Here is a 22,647-nt window from a genome sequence, read left to right on the forward strand (position 1 = left end):
CCGTATTGCGTGGATAAACTCGACACAATGCCTTTTTTGGCGAAAGCGACGTAAATTCAAGTTAAGTAAGTAAAATCTGGCTACCCATCGCTGACTGATCAACAGCCCAAAAATGAAGGATATACAAACTGTTAGAGTTTCAGACGCAGCTTGAATAGGCTGGTCACCACCTGGACGAGCTAGCTAATAAGAATCGGCGAAGATAAAAGAGGAAGAGAAAATGAAAGAGTAAATGAAAAGAAATATACAGCCTCACATCATCATGCGACAGAACTGCGTGGTGAATCGTGTCGCGAGGACACCACTGCCATCACATCGCCAGGCACCACCATAGAGGGATTTGTCTCCCAGATTGAAAACTGGGATGTGGAGTTGGAGAGACAGCGGCAAGAGTGTGAGCCGCAGCGACAGCAACACCCATAAAAAGAACATAGACTAGTGACGTAGTCTTCAGAATCCCTCAAAAGGAAGATTGGATTCTGAAGTCACTCAAACCCTCTCTGCACTCCCTATCACAAAATTGTCGTCGAGGTGGAGATAGATGAAGATTACGATATGTTTGTGGTGGTCTGCTTGGGAGCTGCGAAAATTAAGCAGGTGCATTTTCCCTAAAAAATCCAACATCTCCATATTCTAATGTGTGTTTGTATGTGAGGGTTCAGTGGCGTGAGTATACACACTTGCTAACTTCGCTTGTGTGATAGTGAGCGTTTGGTTATTGTATGTAATTTTTGAAGACTGTCTTTAAACAAAGTTTACCTTCTCCAATATGTGTTGATATGGAGTGTAGTATTTTTTGTTTGTAATAGTGTTGTTGTTTGTAAACGTTATAAAGAGTGATTCTTTTACATCAGGGCTACTAGCTCATCTGAATGCTTTGCATGTCATGTGTATTGTATGTAAGGGGATGTTTTTGTTCAAATCCATGTCTAAGGTATATAAAGTTGAGATTTAACCAATCTAGCTACCCTCGTTAAACCGTCAGTGCATAAACAAAAATAAGCTCCGTAAATAATTTGTGAGAAACTGGTGACTGGATGTTGGAGATGGAGCAATGTTTTAAACAGAAAAAGAGAAGAACTGGAATTACCCTGAGAAATTACTCCATGTGACAATTGAAGTGTCAGACCTTAACAGGATTAGGGAACTGGTCAAAGAGGTATATAGCTGGAGCAAGAGATGAGGATGAAAGGGTTCTTGACTTTCAATATTGCAGAGTGGGAAAATTTGTGGAGGCAGTGAGTTGATTGGAAGGGACAATATATTATTTTAACGAAGATAGATGCCAGCGTGGATGGTTATTACAACAAGGAGTTTAAGATGGAAGATAAAAAGGAATGTCATTAAAGCAAAAAACTGATAGCGATCAAAGCCACATGGGTAAAGGACAGGAAGGGAAAAGAAAGTAAGAAGAAAAAGAAAACTTTGAGAGGTTAAATAACGACTGGATATGGGTGCAAGACAAATTCAGAGATATGAGTCATCCAGACTGGATTCCTGAATAATAACACAGAAAGAAAAGTTAGTAGGCAAACGGAGGAGATGGTGGAAGAAATGAAGTAAATAAGAGAAGAAGAAACCACCGGCTTTTATCAGGGTCACTCCATAGCCTCAAAAACATTTATTTAATGCCACGTTTGTTTGTTTACTTGCTTGTTTGTGTGCGCGTATGTATATGACCTGACCTTATTTACAATTTTATTTGAAAATGACTCGTCCTAGTTCTTAACTTATGTCTATGGTTTTTATAAAGAAATCCTCATTCCTTCCTTAAAATCCGAAATGGAACCAGTCTTATTGTTGTGTTTACTTTTAAATTTTGGAGGATTTATTTATTTATATTATTCATTAGAATTACAAAATGCTTGGTAATACCTCTTTGACTTAATAATTATTTTGGAATTATTGTCAACTCACGCTTGGACATTTTGGATTTTATCATTTGTGATACATCAATACTGTTGGCATATTAACAAATTTGAGGCTTTTGTCACATCCGCTTGTTCAATACTGGAATTTATCTGGAAGACCACAGTAATTCATTTGAAATCTATACATTTGGACTTGTCATACAATGTTTACGATTATTTGGGATTTAATTCACAATATTGCACATTTTCTTAAACATTTTTACACGACATTCAAGGAAAATAAATTATTTGTTCAATGTTTACAAAATTGACTGTACTGACTCTTTTCAGTTACTAATTTAAGACCACATGGTGATAACAATATGTGTTTGTGAGAGGAATCTTGCTAACTGAGTTGCATGGATAAAAACATTGCAAGTAATTGGTAGGATATATATATATATATATATATATATATATATATATATATATATATATATATATATATATATATATATATATATAACACTTGAGAGAGATATGATCTGTCTTGAGCATACATAACTAAATATTTCACGTCTGAAACGAAAACATTGTGTGGCTTCACCATGCGTGAAAATATAAACATTTTCATTTCAGGAATTTGCATAGTTCCTTTGATCTACCAGAGATATGTGGCGTTTATTTTCCTTTTTCTTTAAGCGAGAACCAACTTTTTCCTTCGATTTGCATCCACCGTGCGCTTATGCGATTAATTGCTGCATTAAAACGAGGAGCAAATATTTAAAAATATCTTTAGTGCAACGTCTTGGTTTCATCTATTTCTCTCATATAATCCTTCAATATTTTTGGGGGTGCGGGTCAAATTAACGGCTGTTTGTGTCCAAAAATAACGAGATATTCATTTTCCTTCATACATTTTTCTCGATGGGGAGAGACGCTTGCATGAACATCACAGTACTGTCTCATAATGTACACATCAGAACATATTATCCGTACACAAAAGAGTATAATGGTTGTGTTAAACTCTACTTGTGTGGCATCGCCAAGCTTGCAACATATAGCCGTACCAGACACTTCACCGAAATTTAGATTGTCGCTTAATTTCGGTTTCAAAATAACATTCGACTATTCTTTATTTCTCCATCTTTTTCAAACATCATCATGACTGTGATAAAATTACAAACTCTCCACTTAAACGATTTAGGTACAACACTGAATCAAGACCTACTTCCTCACAAATGTTGAACTCTTGTCACAGAGCGTAACAGAAATGCAATACTACTTGGGGGACAACGAATCTAGAATTGAAACAGTTCACGTATGTTAGGTCCCCGACAATATACATCGTTCATATCGAAAACTGAGTGTTGGAAGGTGAATACCTGGAGAGAGAGAGAGAGTATAAGAAGAAGATTAACATATTTGAATAACATAGATGAAGTCAGGTATATATTCTACATGAGAAAAGAATGTCGTTCATACCTATATCTCCACTTTAATAACAGTTATGTATGTATGTATTTATGTATGTATGTATGTATGTATGTATGTATGTATGTATGTATGTACATGATATAATTTTGCATGCATGGTTGAATATCTATCTATCGAGTTATGCTATGTTATAGGACATATAAGAGATAAGCATTTTTTTTTAAAAACAAACTTCTATTTTAGGAGTTTCAGGAAATATATTTGTCTTGTTGGCTTCAATGTGTTACAACAAAATACAACTTTGGATCGTGGATCAAAATTCCTCCATGGCCAAGGTTTAGAATCGATGAATTCGAGCCGCATTCTTGCACCGCCATCTGTAGAGAAACGAAAAAATAATGCCAATTACGCACTCAAACTCAACGTGTCCATAATAGACGCATTGTTGGATAACGTTTTGTAACATAAGTCAGATATAACATCTTTCTCGCTTTAGATAAAGTCAAACCTTTAAAATTTTTGTTAGTATCGTGCATCACACGTTGAGTTTTTGTGTAAGCTTCCGTTGTTGACCATTTTCTTGATTGTAGTGCATCACACTGTATTGTATTGCATCTTTCTTGATTGTTTTCCATCTTACTTGATTCTATTGCATCATAATTGATTGTACTGCATCATAATTGATTGTACTGCATCATGATTTATTTCTTGCATCATAATTGATTATATTGCATCATTCTTAATTGTATTGGATCAAACTTGATTGTATTGCATCGTTCTTGACTGCATTGCATAATACTTGATTGTATTGCATCATACCTGATTCTATTGCATTATGCTTGATTGTATTGCTTGATTGATTGATTGTATTTTAATGGCGCACCAGCACTGTTTGGATATTAACGTCATACAAAATGTTATATGTATAATCGTTTAAAAATTATAAAAAGTCTCATATCGACCAGCGATATGAAAACTAGATAGTTGAAATTGAAACGATACGATAGCAACGGTGAACAGTAAATCTTCCCGATCAATGGGGGATGTAAATGGTGTATGTTAATAAAGACAGATGAACAGGAATTGAAGAAAAGGGACGGTATATATATTACAAAAAACTGCTCTATGTGATGGCATAAAAGACTGAGTTTAGAGTAAATGTTCACTGCTTTCAAAAATTCTATAATAAAGTGATGTGTATTGTATCAAAAGGTTCCTTCATGTCATGCACATTGTAATACTGATCGCGCGTAGGTTGCAGGACGAAACATTCTATCATAAAGTGCTTGACAGTGAATGGTTCATTGCAAGAAACGCACTATGGTGGGTCTTCACCTTTTAGTATGTGGGAGTGGGTTATTTAAATATGACCAATTCGAATTCTTGCAATGACTACCTCCTCCCTTCGCATAGCTATATAGGAAGGAGTCTATTCTCCTAGGGTTGGCTTGATGGCATGAAGAATGTTATTCACTGCATCATCCCATGATACCTGCCACTTCTGACGCAAAACCTCTTTGATACTATGTTTAAAATCATGATACGGTACCTTAAAATCATTGGTTCTTGAGATAGGACCAGCTTAGCAGCGCAATCTGCTTTTTCGTTACCTTTAATGCCAACATGGCTAGGTAACCAGCAGTATACGATATTGTGGGAGGTACTCGTATTTTTGACAGGAACATTGGTCAACAATGGGTTCTCCAGTTTTCTGTTGTATAGTGACTGAAGTACTGATAGGGAGCCGGAGAAGATGATGCCGTTTAGAATATGTTTGTTTTCGATATGTTGCAGAGCAAGGTCTATTGCTCTGATTTTGGCTGCAAAAATTGATGCGCCATTTGGTAAGAGAACTTGTGCGATTTCCACTAACGAAGGCTACAGCAGCCTTCTCCTCATCCTTTGAAACTTCAGTATAAATTCATGTGTAGTTTTTAAATTCGGTGAGGAGTTCATGATAAGAGTTGTGGAAGATGGAAGGGTTTGTCTCGGATTTGTTTTTCCATCGTGTAGCATGAAAAGTACTTTTGCTTGTTTAAGTAGCCATGGTAGTGTTTCGGGTATGGACATTTTCTGAATTTTAGAAAGATCAATTTTGTGTACTGTGATAGCTGGATGATAATCTAAGGCCAAAGGAAGGTTTTGTTTTGTTTTTTTTTTCGTATAAGGTTTTGTATTTGAGTTGAAAAACAGCTGAAAAAGCAGGGTTCAGATTGATTGATTGATTGATTGATTAATTATATTTTTACGGCGCATCAGCACGATAAGGCTATTTAGCGCCAAACAAAAGGTCATATGTCAGGTTATTTAAAAGTAATACAAGGCTTCGTATCGACCAGCGATATAGAACCAAAGAGTTTAATGTAAAACGACAAGATGGAAAAGGTAATAAATAAAGCTTCACGATCAACGGGGATTGTAAACGGTGTATCTTAATGATGTCAGATGAAAAGGTGTTGAATATAAAGGACGGTTTAAAACTTCTCATGGTGATGGCATAAAAGCTAAAGTTTATAATAAATATTTACTTGTTTTAAGAATTCTAGAATACAACTTACGTTTATTGTATCAAAAGGTTCCTTTATCATGCACATTGTAGTACTGATCGTGCGTAGGTTGCAGGTCGAAACACTCTGTCATTATGGGCTTGACAGTGAATGGTTCATTGCAAGTAACGTACTCTGATGGGTCTTCACCTGTTAGTATGTGGGAGTGGGTTATATAAGGATGTCCAATTCCAATTCTTGCAATGACTACATCCTCTCTACGGATGATTCTGTAGGAAGGAGTCCATTCTCCTAGAGTTGGCTTGATTGTATGAACTTTATTATTCACTGCATCATTCCATGATGCATGCCACTTCTGACGTAAGCACTTTCTGATACTAGGTTTAAAATCCATATACGGTATTTTGAAATAAGATGGTTCTTGAGTAAGGGCCATTTTCGCAGCGCGATCCGCTTTTTCGTTACCTTAAATACCAAAATGGCTGGGTAACCATCACTATATTATACTGTGGGAGACACTCAGCTCGGTATTTTTGACGAGTGTGTTTTTCAATAATGCATTCTCCAGCTTTATATTCCGTAATGAATGAAGTACTGATAGTGAGTCGGAGAAGATGCTGTTGTTTAAAATACGTTTGTTTTCGATATATTGCACTGTGAAGCTGGATGATAATCTAATGCCAAAGGTGAAAAAATAGATGTGCCATTAGGTAAGCGAACTTGCTTTGTGTGATTTCCACTAACGAAGGCTTCAGCAGCCTTTTCCTCATCCTTTGATCCATCGGTATAAATTCTGGTGTAGTTTTTAAATTTGGTGAGGAGTTCATAATAATAGTTGTGGGAGACGGAAGGATTTGTCTCAGATTTTTTTCTTTCGTGTAGCGTAAAAAGTACTTTTTAATGTTTAAGTAGCCAGGGTGCTGTTTCGGAGATGGACCTTTGCTGAATTTTAGAAAAATCAATTTTTGTACTGTCAAGGCTGGATGATATTCTAATGCCAAAGGAAGGTATGGCGTTTGTTTTATTTTCGTACAAGGTTTTGTATTTGGGTTGAAAAACAGTCGAAAAAAAGCAGGGTTCAGACGGTTTGACTTTAATTTGAGAGCATACTGTACAGAAAGCATTTCTCTACGATGTGATAAAACTGGTTCGTTCGCTTCAGCTAGACGGCTTTCACACGGGGATGTCTTAAATGCTCCCTGAGCCAGTCTTCTTCCCTGATGATAAATTGGATCAAGCATTTTCTAATATGACTTTCTGGCTGAGCCATACATAACGCAACCATAGTCCAGTTTGGAGCGAATAAACGTTCTATATAAACATAGTATGACTTTTCTATCAGCATCCTAGTCAGTGTGCGCTACTACTTTAGATAGATCTAGAGATTTTAAGCATGTAGCTTTCAAGTTCTTTAGGTGTGGAATAAAAGTCAGTTTTCTGTCGAAGATAATACCTAAAATCTTTCTTTCCTCAACAATTGGTATAAGCGTTCCGTCCAGCGTGAGTTTAGTTCATCGTGATGTCTTTGTAACTGACAGAAAATGCATATATACCGTTTTTGATTTCGAAACTTTGAAACCGTTAGCACTGGCCCAATTTTGAATCTTGTTTACATTTTAATATAGTTGTCTTTCAATTGCATGCATGTGCTTTGATCGATAACATGTTAGAAAATCATCAACGTATAGCGAGCAATCCAAACCAGGAACCAAACACTTGATGATGATATTAATTATGATGTTGTAAAGAGCCACTGATAAAATACTCCCCTGTGGCACACCACTCTCTTGCTCGTGCCGATCTGGGAGGGTAGATCCCACTCGTACCTTGAAGTCTCCGTCAGAGAGAAAGCTTGATATGAAAGAGGGCAAACGGCCTTTTAGACCTAGATCGTACAGGTCATTTAATATCCCTTACTTCCATGGCCTGTCATAGGCCTGTTCTAAATCAAAGGAAACCGCTACTAAATGTTCCTTCTTGATAAATGCATCTCGAATAAATATTTCCAGTCTAACCAGATGAGCACTGGCGCTTCGGCCATATCGAAAGCCACTTTGGAAAGGAGATATTAAATTGTTAGTTTCCAATTACCATACAAGCCGACAATTGATCATTCGTTCCATTGTTTTGCACAAACAGCTTGTGAGTGCAATACGTCGATAGCTGTTAGGATCTGTGCTATCTTTACCTCGTTTGGAAACTGGTATTACTGTTGATTCTTTCCAAATGTTGTTACATTACCAATAATCGATAAATCTTTGATTATCTCCAGAACAACTATTAATGATGGTTCTGAAAGGTGTTTCAAAAACTGGTAATGTATTTCCTTAGGCCCAGTGGATGTACTGTGGGTCTTATTAAGAGATTCCATCAGCTGAAACAGTGTAAACAGTTGATTATATCTATTGATGTGAATATCAACCGTGTCTTTTCTTTCTGAGTTTTTAATCTTCTGAAGGCTTCTGAATAATTAGATGATGAGGAAGTTTTAGCAAAGCTATCAACAAGTTTATCAACTATGTGAAGTTTGGAATTGAAATTCTTGTTGTTTAGTTTGAGATGTCGAAAGGAATTGTGTTTTCGCTTTCCATTTATTTTGCGGATCGTGGCCCAAAACTATCTTTATAGAATAACGTGAATTTAAGGTTGAAACATTTTTTCCAAGATGCTCTTTTACTTTCTTTAATCGTGCGGCGGGCTGTCACCCGAACAATACGGTACATAGTTACATTTTCGGGCGTTGGACGATTATTACATTTTTTCAGTGCTTCTCGGCGTTGTCTAATGTTCTCTTTACATTCCTTTGTGAACCTCGTTTTTTGGGTTCTTTTACAGTTTGTTGATGACATGAGGATGGATTCTTCTGCAATGTCGGTTAAAACAGAAATAAAATATTGAAAAGGGACATTGTCGTTTAAAACTGTATCCCTGTTAAGCCTAGCTGTGCAAAGTGTTTCAAATTTGGCCCCGTCGGCCTTCTTTATATTCCATTGTAGAATCGCTTCGTCGATTGTAGCGTCGGTGTTCTTAATTGAGTTTGGAAAGTTATCACTGCTGTGAAGGTCATCAGCGACCTTCCATTCATAGTCCAAAAGCAGGGATGGAGAAGAAATTGTCAAATCGATACACGTGTATGTACCCGTTCATGAGTGTACATATGTCGGTGATTTGGTGTTATCTAGACAGAAATCGTGTCTAGAAATGAAGCCCTCTTCTTTTTAGCCTCGGTCACTTCTGTTGTATGATCCCCATAAAATGTTATGGGCATTAAAATCCCCGAGTAAAACAAATAGTGCGGTAAGTTGTTGAAGAAGTTTTTCATAATTATTTGGTACTACGTTGGTGTTTGGTGGTAAGTAAAGAGAACAAAAGGTAATCACTTGCTGTAGAGTGACGCTTACAGCAATGGCTTGCAAATTTGTGTTTATTGTTTACAACAACAGAAACTCCCCCTGAGGCCCTGTTAACATTTTGGGAGTAGGTGTTAAACAGGGAATAGTTTTAAGTGTAATGCTATCCGTATCTTTCAAGAATGTTTCCTAAAGGCAAAGTACTGCAGGATCAGGCTCGTTTACAAAGATGAAAATATTGTAATTTGCTTTATGTTCCCGACAGTTCCATTGTATGTTGGTTTTCTTCATTATAAATTTAAATTAAAGATTGTGTAGCTAGGTTAGACCTTTTACGGAGGCAATTTATGTGGTTATTTCTCTGGAGGAAGTACGGGGGTGAATTTGTTTATGTAGGTTTGGAGCTAACTTGAACTCATGGGTCAGTTTCTTCTGCATCCATGATCTCACCCCCTGCGGGTCCGGGGTTGTAGAATTGGCCCGACGTGCCTCGCTACGTGTCGTAAAAGGCGACTAAGTAGAGGCAACCTGTTTGCCGTGGGTTGCGTCCCGTGTCGGGGGAGGAAAGGATCCTGGTAGTTGAGCAGTGGCTTTCCCTGCAATACACTACTTTGGCCTCTACTTCTCTTAGACGGGTGGTCGGGATGGGCCCGGTTCCGACAAATCGGCTGGTCACGCCGAGCCCTAGGAGGTCTTTATTAACTTTCTCACCTTCTTTCTCTCTCTCCTTGTATCTCTCTTGATACCACCGTTGCCCCTATATTCTTTTCCTTTATATTTCCCTTTTCCAAGTCTTAGAAGGCTTCCTAGAAGGCGGTGGCTTAACGGGTCAATCGGGGGGTAATTTTACCGACCTTAGAAATCGGCGACTTCAGGGTCATTCAAAGGTAATTTTATCAAATGAGTATGGCATCTGTGTATCCCTGACACTTGAAAAGTGTCCCCTTGTTGGGCTCCTTGGTGGGTGGGGAGCACGGGTGCTGAATTTTTAATCTAGCCATCATGGATAATTCCAAAAAAAGTCAAAATAAAAGATCGAAACCCTTATCAGAGTCTGACGATGAACCATTTAGTGTGGAGTACTTTCCACGCTTCATGGTCATACAGTCAAAAGATGCCACGAAACCGCTTGCCGCACTGTCTCCATTTGTCATCGAAAAGACTATCACAGGATCGATTGGCACACCTAAAAGTGTTAAAAAGTTGAAATCGGGTTGTCTTCTTATTGAGTGTGAGCGACGAGGTCAATCAGACAATATCAGGAAAATGAAAACGTTCTTTGATATCCCAGTAACCTCATTCGCTCACATCACACTGAATACGTCCAAAGGCGTGATTCGCTGCCGTGACTTGGCTGGAGTCACCGACGCTGACATCATCGAAGGAATGAAAGATGAAGGTGTCACTGCAGTCCGACGAATACGTATTAAACGTAATAAGAATCTGCAGGACACCAACACCATTGTACTCACCTTCAACAGGCCAACTGTACCCAAAGTGGTGAAAGTTGGCTTTTTGCAAGTAAAGGTAGAGATTTACATTCCCAACCCCCTTCGCTGTTATAAGTGTCAAAAATACGGCCATCACGAAGACCGCTGCTCCAAGAGCCAAATATGTGGCCGATGCGGAGACAATGCTCATCAGGAATCTGATTGTAGAGCAACTCCGCATTGTGTCAACTGCGGAAAAGAGCACCACGCAAATTCCAAGGATTGCGATACCTGGAAACAGGAGAAGGAAATTCAGAGGGTAAAATACACAAATAATATTCCCTATCCAGAAGCCAGAAAAATTGTACAGGCAAAAACAGCCCATCCTGGCCCATCCTTCTCCACTGTAGTGAAGAGCAATCCTAAAACAACGAAGGACGCTCAAACACAAACAGAAGCACCCGATTCAACACCAAATTCAAACACCCCCCATTACCAAGCACAGAAAAACACGGCATCTACTCAGACTACATTTAATAATACACAACAACCTAAATCATCAAAGAATAAAAAATCTCACGGAAACAGGCAACAAAAGGGGTCAGACGACCCCATCAAACTTTATAACAGGTTTGGAGGCATCGAGAGCATGGATGCAAAAGAATCTGCTCCATGCGCACAAGGGAACTCCAGACCTACAAACAAAAAATTCACCCCCGTACTTCCTCCAGAGAAATAACAAAACAAATTCCGTCTGCGAAAGGTCTAACCTAGCTCCACAATCTTTAATTTAAATTTATAATGAAAAACACTATCATACAATGGAATTGTCGAGGACTTAAAGCAAATTACAATGATATTCTCCTGCTTTTAAACGAACATGATCCTGCGGTACTATGCCTTCAAGAAACATTCTTGAAAGATACAGACAATATCACATTTAAAAACTACTCCCTGTTTAACACCTGCTCTCCAAATGTTGACAGGGCATCAGGAGGAGTTTCTGTTATTGTGAACAACAGAGCTCCTCATAGTTTCATTCCTTTAAACAACAATTTACAAGCCATTGCTGTAAGCGTCACTCTACATAGAGTGATTACATTTTGCTCTATTTATTTACCACCAAACACTAACCTAGTACCAAACGAACTCGATAATCTTGTTCAACAGCTTCCCGCACCCTTTGTTTTACTCGGGGATTTTAATGCCCATAACATTTTATGGGGATCGAATCATGTAAGTGACAGAGGTCACAAAGTTGAAGACTTTATTTCTAGACATGATCTGTGTCTATATAATACCAAAACACCTACATATTTACACCCAGGCACGGGTACATACACATGCATCGATTTGACAATTTGTTCTCCTTCGCTGCTTTTGGACTATGAATGGAAGGTCGCTGATGACCTTCACAGCAGCGATCACTTCCCAATCTCCCTTGTAAATCATAACTCTACAATTGATGAAGTAATTCCACAATGGAATTTAAAGAAGGCCGACTGGGCCAAATTCGAAACACTCTGTAAAACCAGGCTGAATGAGGATACAGTTTTCAATGTTAACGACCCCATTCAGCATTTTACATCTATTTTAACCGACATTGCAGAAGAATCTATCCCCAAGTCCTCAACAAACTGTAAAAGAACCCCAAAACCTTGGCTCACTAAGGAATGTAAGGAAGCCATACGGCAACGCCGAGAAGCCTTGAAAAAATTTAACAATCATCCGACGCCCGAGAATTTAAGTAAATATCGTATTCTCCGGGCCAAAGCTCGCCGCACAATCAAAGAAAGTAAACGAGCATCATGGATGAAATATGTTTCCTCTTTAAACTCTCGTTCCTCAATTAAGAAAGTTTGGGACACGATCCGCAAAATAAACGGAAAGAGAAAACACAATTCTTTCCGACATCTAAAAGTGAACAATAACAATCTTAGCTCAAAACGTGACATAGCAAATGTTCTTGCTGATACATTCTCTAAAAATTCGTCATCATCTAATTATTCCGAAGCCTTCCAAAAATTGAAAACTCAAAAAGAAAAGTCACGTTTAAAATTCACATCCAACAACTCGGAAAGCTACAACCAACTGTTTTCACTATCAGAACTTATGGAGGCTTTAGACAAGGCCCATGATACTTCCGCTGGGCCTGACAAAATACATTATCAGTTTTTAAAACATCTTCCAGAATCATCTTTAACATCTCTTTTAAAACTCTTCAATGATGTATGGATTACTGGTAACCTACCTAAAATATGGAAAGAAGCAACAGTAATACCAGTTCCCAAACCCGATAAAGATAGTGAAGATCCTACCAACTATCGACCTATTGCACTCACAAGCTGCATGTGCAAAACAATGGAACGAATGATCAATTCTCGGCTTGTATGGTACCTGGAAACCAACAATTTAATATCTCCTTTCCAAAGTGGCTTTCGTTATGGACGGAGCACCAACGATCATCTGGTTAGACTAGAAACATTCATTCGCGATGCATTTATCAAGAAAGAACATTTAGTAGCGGTTTTCTTTGATTTAGAAAAGGCCTATGACACAACATGGAAGTACGGGATACTAAAAGACCTGCACGATCTAGGTCTAAAAGGCCGTCTGCCCTCTTTCATATCCAACTTCCTCTCCGACAGAGAATTCAAGGTACGAGTGGGCTGTACTCTCTCAGATTTGCACGAGCAAGAGATGGGTGTGCCCCAGGGCAGTATTTTATCTGTGACACTTTTCAATATCAAAATGAATAACATCACCAAGTGTTTGACTCCTGGTGTGGATTGCTCACTATATGTTGATGATTTTCTCATATGTTATCGGTCAAAGCACATGCATACAATTGAAAGACAACTACAGCAAAATATCAACAAGATTCAAAATTGGGCTAGTACGAACGGTTTCAAATTCTCGAAATCAAAAACGGTGTGTATGCATTTCTGTCAATTACGACGACACCACGATGAACCTAAACTCACGCTGGACGTTGTTGTTGTTGAGGAAACAAAATTTTTGGGTGTTATCTTTGACAGAAAACTGACTTTTATTCCACACCTAAAAAACTTGAAAGCCAAATGCTTAAAAGCACTTGACCTACTTAAAGTAGTAGCGCACACTGACTGGGGTGCTGATAGAAAAGTCATCCTGAATTTATATAGAACGTTTATTCGCTCCAAACTAGACTATGGTTGCGTTGTGTATGGTTCTGCCAGAAAATCGTATCTTAAAATGCTTGATCCAATTCATCATCAGGGAATAAGACTGGCTCTGGGAGCATTTAAAACATCCCCGTGTGAAAGCCTTCTAGCTGAGGCGAATGAACCACCGTTATCGCATCGTAGAGAAATGCTTTCCGCACAGTATGCTCTCAAATTAAAATCAAACCCTCTGAATCCTGCTTTTTCGGCTGTTTTTCAACCCAAATACAAAACTTTATACGAAAATAAACCAAACGCCATACCTTCCTTTGGCATTAGAATATCATCCAGCCTTGACACTACAAATATAGATCTTTCAAAAATTCAGAAAACATCCATCTCCGAAACACCACCCTGGCTAATTAAACAACCAAAAGTACGTTTTACGCTACACGATGGAAAAAAATCCGAAACAAACCCTTCTATCTTCCACAACTCTTACCATGAACTCCTCACCGAATTGAAAAACTACACCAGAATTTACACTGATGGATCAAAGGATGAGGAAAAGGCTGCTGCAGCCTTTGTTTGTGGAAATCACACAACGCAAGTTCGCTTACCAAATGGAGCATCAATTTTTACAGCCGAAATCAGAGCAATAGACCTTGCTCTGCAACATATAGAAAAGAACCGTATTTTAAACTGTATCATCTTCTCCGACTCGCTATCAGTACTCCAGTCACTACACAATAGAAAACTGGAGAACCCATTATTGAAAAACATACTCGTAAAAAATACCGAGCTGAGTGTCTCCCACAATATAATATACTGTTGGTTACCTAGCCACATTGGTATTAAAGGTAACGAAAAAGCAGATCGCGCTGCTAAAATGGCCCTTACTCAAGAACCATCTGATTTTAAAATACCATATACTGATTTTAAACCTTGTATCAGAAAGTTCTTACGTCAGAAGTGGCAGGCATCATGGAATGATGCTGTAAATAACAAACTTCATGCAATCAAACCAACTCTAGGAGAATGGACTCCTTCCTACAGAACCATTCGTAGGGAGGAGGTAGTCATTGCAAGAATCCGAATTGGTCATACTTATATCACCCACACCCACATACTAAAAGGTGAAGATCCACCAGAGTGCGTTTCTTGCAATGAACCATTCACTGTCAAGCACTTTATGATAGAGTGCTTTGACCTACAACCTACGCGCGATCGTTATTACGTTGTGCATGACATGAAAGAACTTTTTGATAATATAAACATCACTCGTATTATCGAGTTCTTGAAAGCCGTAAATATTTACTCTAAACTCTGACTTTTATGCTATCACCTTGTGCAGTTTTATGCAATATACATACCGTCCCATTTTAATACCTATTCATCTTTTTTACATCTCCCGTTGATCGGGAAGCTTTATTTTGCACCGTTACCATTTTACCGTTTTTAATTTCAACCATTTGTTCTTTTATATCGCTGGTCGATATAGAACCTTTTATAAGTTTTAAAAGATTATACAAGTAACACTTTGTTTGGCGCTAAATAGCCTAAAAGTGCTGATGCGCCGTTAAAAAACAAACAATCAATCAATCATGCATCCATGATCTCAGTGTCTCCAAACATGTTATAGAATTTGATGGGGTCATCTGACTCCTTTTGTCGTCTGTTTCCATGAGATTTGATTTTATTCTTTGGTGATTTCGGTGGTGGTGTATTATTAAAGGTTGTCTGAGTAGATTGCGTGTTTTTCTGTGTTTGGTAATGTTTGATACTTAATTGTATAGCATCATACTTAATTCTATTGCATAATGATTGATTGTATTGCATAATGATTATTGTATTGGATCATAATTGTTTCTATTGCAAGATACTTGATTATATTGCATGATGATTGATTTTATAAATTATTTAAGTTGCCCAAATCACCAGAGATGCAAACGAGATGGGATCGTGATTAAATATATGATAATTTAAAACCACAAAGGCGCGTTTGCAAATTCATGGAACTGGGGATTTACCTTGAAGCCATCAGGTAGACAGCCAAGAAATATACCAGAAAGACCTCCATTGCTGCTATATGCCCCGTTGATAAAGGTTGCAATGGGTGTATAGAGCGGAATATTTTGACAGTTGCTCATAACCTGTGGGGAAAAAAGATTATAAAAGTGTTTTTTATCATAGGAGGCAAATGGAAATATTTAAGACGGATCTTTTGTCACTAAGCCTTTCCAAAAATGAGCGTCTCTACTTGAATTGATTGATATACATATCGCGTACTTAGTTAAAAGCAGTGATATAAATGCACAAATATTGGACATCTAATACTATTTCGCAAAAATATGGACTGCTTAAAGAATCAATGTGAGAGTCTTTTAAGTTTCTTCCTCGGATAAATTTATAAAAAGCATTTTGTTAAAGGAGACACATGCAAATTTTAAAAGCGGATCTTATATTACAATGCCTTTGAATTTGCATTGAATGTGACTGTATGGGCTGATTAAGGTAAATAATTTGTACACTAACTTATATATACTTTGGTACTTTGCTGCCTAATTAAAACATTAATATATTATATATATATATATATATGTATATATATATATATATATATATATATATATATATATATATATATATATATATATATATATATAAACAATAATTGGATATATAATGCCATTTCAAAATTATTTGAAGTGTTTCAATGTTTAATGTGAGAAACTTTTCTTCAGAGACGTATACGCGTATAACAAAAGCCAAGGTTGCATTTCTTGATCATGTTTAATTTGTCGAGATCTTGATTATTACTAAATTTAAGTATTTTTTTATAGATCTTTCATATTTTTGATGTCCCTGATGTTTTACATAACACAGTTTTGATATTTTGTAGATCTGAAAAATTCTTATCTTTTTATATATAGATTATATTTAACGAAAATGAATGATTGGTTTTTAAAGAATCGTCATGGCTATGATACGAAGGAGTTGTGTAGATAGAGTTGTCTGGCTCAGCCAACCCCGTCCACCCTTGATATGATTCGAACGTGCAACCCACTGATTGTGAGCCCGGTATGCTAGTCAATATACCACTGTCTCTTAGCATATATAAACATAAAATATGAAAGTTTTTGTGATATAAATAAGACAGGACGAACACCTACTTGTTTATTTATAACCCATCCTAGAACGGGCAGATCTAGATATGCGTGAACATTGATAGCACTCCATAATTATAACATGAACTTCGTTGTGGACTGCTCTTGATCAGTGTGGTTGTGTATAACGTGCAACCCATTGCGAGGAGATTGAAATGGTACAGATCAATATCAGCGTTGTAAAAAGTTCCGGTAGATCAGGATCTACAATGTTTTTTCTACTGTGATTTTAAGCAAGCGGATAATGAGTTCATGATACATATTAATCGCATTATATTTTGTTGTATATTTCATAAGAAAAAATGAAATGTGTCAGTGCAAAAAATGTTTCATCATCACTGTAGCTGTATCGCCTTTTAAACTATTTTATTTTCCTATTTAAGATATATATCTTTTAACCTTGGCACACTTTTTCTTTGTTTCCTGCCCCGCTTGTAATATATTTCTTCATCAAGAGGAACCGATCTTAAATAAAATATGCCAACACTGTACAATTATGTAACCAGTTTGTATGTGCCATCCAACGAAAATAACAACGTACACCAAAGTAAAACAACTAGGTGTTTCACATGAAACGTCCAAACTAACAATGACAGAACGTAGATATGTTTCTATTCAAAAGCTTAAAATAATCCGTTCCTCATTCACTCGGCGTTAAACAGATGCTGAAATCCGTTGGCGAAATTCTCGGTTAAATGAAAACTGGTTATGTGGCAACTTTATATCTTATAAGACACATAAAAATGCTTCAGAACAATGGACGAATCTGGAATGGGTGAATGTGGATTGCAGACTAAACATAAGTGACTTTCGAAAACTGGCTGAAACGTATGCAGCGTAACTAAAGTCGACGACATAAATTTACATTTAAATGCAAACTTGCAATATAGATAAGCATAATCCAGCTATGGAACTCATAATAATGAGAAATGATCACTCAAAAGGCTAAAAGGCTGTCGGGTCCATCCAATGCGTGGTGAAGATATGACCACCCTGCTATATTCACATTGTGAGTGTGCGCAATAAGTGTTGAAACGAAAAGCGAAATCGTTTCATGCTTTCCTAGACATTTAAATTAAATAGCCAATGACGCATAATAAAACATTTTATATAGGAGAGATATTTGCGAACAATTGCTGTCACAGAATATTTCAGACGACTTTTCTTACGGATGTTGTAACACCATTCCTTCATCTATGCTAATAACTAATATGGCATAAAAATGAAAACATGATTCATGCAAGTCTGGTGTATTATAAAATACACGATGAAAAAAAATTTACGTTATCTACTAGACACAAAGAAATATTTCACTCGTAAGCGAAATATTTTCTTATTTTCACAGGTGAGGACGACAATTTGAACATTGCTATCATCGCTCGTAATATTTCATACAATCTACCGCACAAAACACAAACACCTTCTCTTTATCACTTGATTAGGGTTTTATCAAAGATAAAACGCCCTTATCATATACAAAACGTTAATAAAAAATCATCACTCATCAAATGACTACGGGCGAAATGAAGGAAAAATTAGAAAATATTTCAAAATTCATTAAATACTCGATAATACAGATTCGTAAAAGTAAAATTATTTGTATTGGTCAATTGATTAATAAAATGTATTCGAGTTCATTTCAAAACATTCAAGGAAAGTCGTAGAATAATTTTAATCTTTGGTCAACAAGAATAGCAAAAACATATTTTCGACTCACATTATCAAGTTTATTTGAATTGACACACTTATAAAACTCTCTATGTACATTTCTTCCATAAAATCGCTTTCCGGAGTTGATTAGTATTCTTCACAAGTAGATGAAATAATTATATTTACATTTGGTCCCTCCCTCCACTGCGATGTGTCATTGGTGGTCTGGCACAAGTTAAAGACAAGAGCCTCTGATCCGCGGTGGTCGTTTGTTGTGCCGCAGCTGGAGGCAATGGGATGCTGAAATTGTATCCCGTGCGCCAGTGAAGATATAGTTGCATACTTGTTGCAAGAAGATATTGCTGTGTGGAAATAATATATATATATATATATATATATATATATATATATATATATATATATATATGCATTCATAATCATAGCACTATGGTTGTAACACAATCTGTATTGTTTGCACAAGAGGTGTTTGAGAGAGGGAAAATTGTGGCCACTGTTGTCGTTATTTGCTTCAAAGACCTAAATCGTTCAGAAAAATGAGAACTCTAGAATGTTTGTATTCTGCAGAGGCTAGAGTTAAGTTGAGAATCAGTCCCTGTAGAGTGCAAAATTTAGAAAGTCATCTCATTAGAAGATAGTTGAACATTAGTAACATGTGCATAGATATTTATCATAGAATTTCCATCAGAAATAATATCGATTGTTATTACCAAGAACTGATGGGAGAGGTGTGGTTGTGGTCAAGGCGGGGGCAGCAGTAACTGCACTTGGAACTGAAATGTTAAAACATTTTGCAGTAAAAAATATAAAGTTTCGGATCGAGAAATATACATTTTATATAATTCATGAAAAAACTGTTAGCGTAATCTTAAGAATTCTTATATTATTTAACACCTTTTAAATCAATTACTTTTTATTGAAATAAAGTTTAAAAACAATTATAAAAGAAGTAAACGGTGTTCATCGTTTTGGAAATATATATCTTCGGGTAATACATTAATACCTTTCTTGTCTGCTCTGACATCACACGCCATTGTTAAAAAAACAATTCTACTTTGCACACAGAAATTACTTCAAACTAAATTAGCGAAATTCAATGGGTTTAAAAGAAAAAAGGAAACAATGTTAGTAACTGAGTGGATAAAGCGCTTAAAGAGATTATATCTATATGTATGGACTATTGAATTATGGTTAAACACTGTTTACACTGACATTTTATGAAAATCTGATTTCAGTACACATTTCTAGCAAGAGTCTAAATCGAGGACTACATCGAGCGTGACGCATGGATACTCATCATATACGTGTGGAACTTTGACGTACGCTTTAATGCAAATATCTCTTGGTTCTCATTACAATAGGCAATTCCTTTGGTATTTTGTAATACATCTTTGTTAGGCCTATGACAGTCGTAAAATAGGTTTTAATTTTTTTCTTCTTTCAATCTTTTTTTAATCTCATATTTGCAGATTTTCCATTGTAATTAAACTACGTAAATAACAAATACTTCTTTTAGCTTTTGTGTTAATATTTATTTGTTAATTCTTCCACAAAAGAATATATTGTTTAGCTCCAAACATGGAAACATTCGTGTGTGTCCGTGTATAAAACAATATCAGTTATGATCATCATTTGTCTCTTCAAGCACTTTTGCGTCATAATAATACATTATCTTTGGGACATGTTCACGTTAATGTTATGTCAGTTACGTCATCTTTTATGTGGCAAAATATAGAGAACTTCTTAACATCGATATACAACACTTAAAACAACATTTGGAATACTGACGAAGTCTTCAAGTATCCTTCGCAGTCCTTGAATGACTATTAAAAATAATTTTTAAAAGTGGACATTTTAAAGTTTTTTTAAATACCAGATGCTATTTAACAAAATACCTAAAGATGTAAAACGAAAGAGCATCCACGGTGTGATTTGTGTGTGTGTGATTTGGATTTTTAACGTAGCTTTTAACAATTTTTCAGTCATATCGCTACGATGTCTGCAGTGTGGCAGTTTATAGTGATGTCTAGCACTGGGGCATCATGGGGCATCAGTATAATGTCCCACCCAGTCACATTATCCTGATACCAGGCCGACCAGTCCTAACACTGACCTCTTAATGCTGAGCGCCAAGCGAGGCAGCTGTTAGTACCATTTTTGTAAGTCTTTGGTATGACTCGGCCGGGATTCGAACTCACGACCTCCCATTTCCGAGGCCGGCGCTTTAACCACTAGGCCACCAGAGCGGTAACAACATCCACGGTGCTAACGAGAAAGCTCTCACTGAAGGTTGAACATAACTAGTAACATACTGACCATACACACACACACACATATATATATATATATATATATATATATATATATATATATATATATATATATATATATATATATATATATATATATATATATATATATATATATATATATGTGTCTGTGTATATATTCAGACACCCTACATGTCCCCTTCCACCATTTGCATTCACAAACACAATGACAGGCATCCCAAAATGAGAAACTGACTCCCTCTTAATCATTCCATGGTAAAAATTCGGTCCCAATCATCAATACCTCATACTGAATGGTACAACTGAAGACCATATCTAAATTAAGAAAGGAACTAATTGACCCTCACCAACGGAAGCATTTGGTGCTGTTCTAACCCCACCTCAAGCTGTAAAGCACATACATTTTTTACGAATCTAAACCATGTGATCATGAGTTCTCATGAATTGTGTACATTATCAAGTCTGTTACTAGAGATTGGCTAATGGATCGGGTCAAGAAATGGCTCCACACCATCGACGTCCCATAATCAAACAGCTAAACAAAAAAACCTAAAAACCTATGAACGGAAAAGTAAATATAAATGGCACAGACTCTACAATAAACAAATGAGTGTACGTCTGTGTAGAGACAGCCAGACGGACAGACAGAAAGATAGATATGTTTTTGTGATAGAGTATGAAGGCAGAGAAATAGAGCTGATTTTGAGTTTAGTTAAATGGCAATAGAAAGCATAGTTACGCTCGTTAGAAAAGAAACAATGTTTAGGGTTCCATTATTTACAGTCATCTGACAGTTCAGGTAACATTATTGTAAGGAAGTACGTAGCACGTACCAAAGGGTTTTCTTTGGAGCTAAATATGTATATACTAATAATAATGAATATTACATGATCATTATGCGTACCCAAGGTGCAGTTGTATCCACCGTTATGTTCATATGCGTCTACAATTAAAAAAAATGGAAAGTTGAGATTCTGTGATATAATCAGGAAATTAATAATATTTATATTATAAGAACAAAAGCATTACATATGCAATTTATACACATTACTGACGTTTTGTTTCATTCTATAAGATTTTATTCATTTGCGGTATCTCGGTGTCTTCCTTACAGATAGGTCAAATCTTATTTATATTGGGATCTCGAACAAAACTGCGTTTCTGAGAAGTACTAAAAATGATTCATGGAATTATAAGCCTATTAAATAAAGCAGTGCAGTTCGTGGTATAGAGAGCCAGTTTAATCTGGATCTCAAGAGTATGACATTACGGCTCAGTTCATGAAGCATCCATTTCATAGGCACACTTTGAACTTGTATGTATCAGCGTCAGTTGATTGAAATTAGAGTGTGTGTGCGATTTGGAAGTTTAACGTAGTTTTAAAAATGTATTGTCATATTGCTATGATGTCAGTAGTGTGGCAAGTTATAGAGTAGTCTATCACTTCGGCATCATGCCGCAGACATGTACCATCATGTCCAACGCAGTCACAGAGAAAGTATAATTTTGAAAAGATTATCGAATCTTTCCAGCAATTACCGCCATTAAAAAAGTCGTTCACAATGTGAATACTTTTAACAAACCGTGTTTTGTAGCACACACCTCTTCATCTATCTAACAAATACGGATTAAACCATATATACTATTTATATCACATGTTCAGCTTTGAAAGTTGGATTTATATACCTAGTTCTAACTTTATTTTTTTAAAAAATGATTGAGATCCTTTTTAAGTTCATAAAATATATTTATAATGCAACACAATATCAATATTCGATATGAGCAAATTAGCAAAGATTTCTAT

At 36.5% G+C, this 22,647-nt stretch overlaps 1 protein-coding gene across 2 annotated transcripts in view; it reads right to left on the reverse strand.

Moving 5' to 3' along the window:
* Positions 1-3,519: 3,519 nt before the first annotated feature.
* Positions 3,520-22,647, reverse strand: part of LOC149791091 (uncharacterized) — a 45,814-nt gene continuing 26,686 nt past the window's right edge. For both annotated transcript variants that reach the window (XM_089971467.1, XM_089971468.1), the window contains exons 10-14: positions 21,748-21,786; positions 19,263-19,325; positions 18,721-18,896; positions 15,748-15,870; positions 3,520-3,664 (exon numbers count right to left, since the gene is read on the reverse strand). In XM_089971467.1, coding sequence (XP_089827593.1) covers positions 3,563-3,664; positions 15,748-15,870; positions 18,721-18,896; positions 19,263-19,325; positions 21,748-21,786 — 503 coding nt within the window. In that variant the 3' untranslated portion in view covers positions 3,520-3,562. The remainder of the gene's footprint in view (positions 3,665-15,747; positions 15,871-18,720; positions 18,897-19,262; positions 19,326-21,747; positions 21,787-22,647) is intronic.

The sequence above is a fragment of the Sinohyriopsis cumingii genome, chromosome 10, assembly GCF_028554795.1.
Source record: "Sinohyriopsis cumingii isolate HCF-2022 chromosome 10, ASM2855479v2, whole genome shotgun sequence".
Classification (NCBI taxonomy): Eukaryota; Metazoa; Mollusca; class Bivalvia; order Unionida; family Unionidae; genus Sinohyriopsis; species Sinohyriopsis cumingii.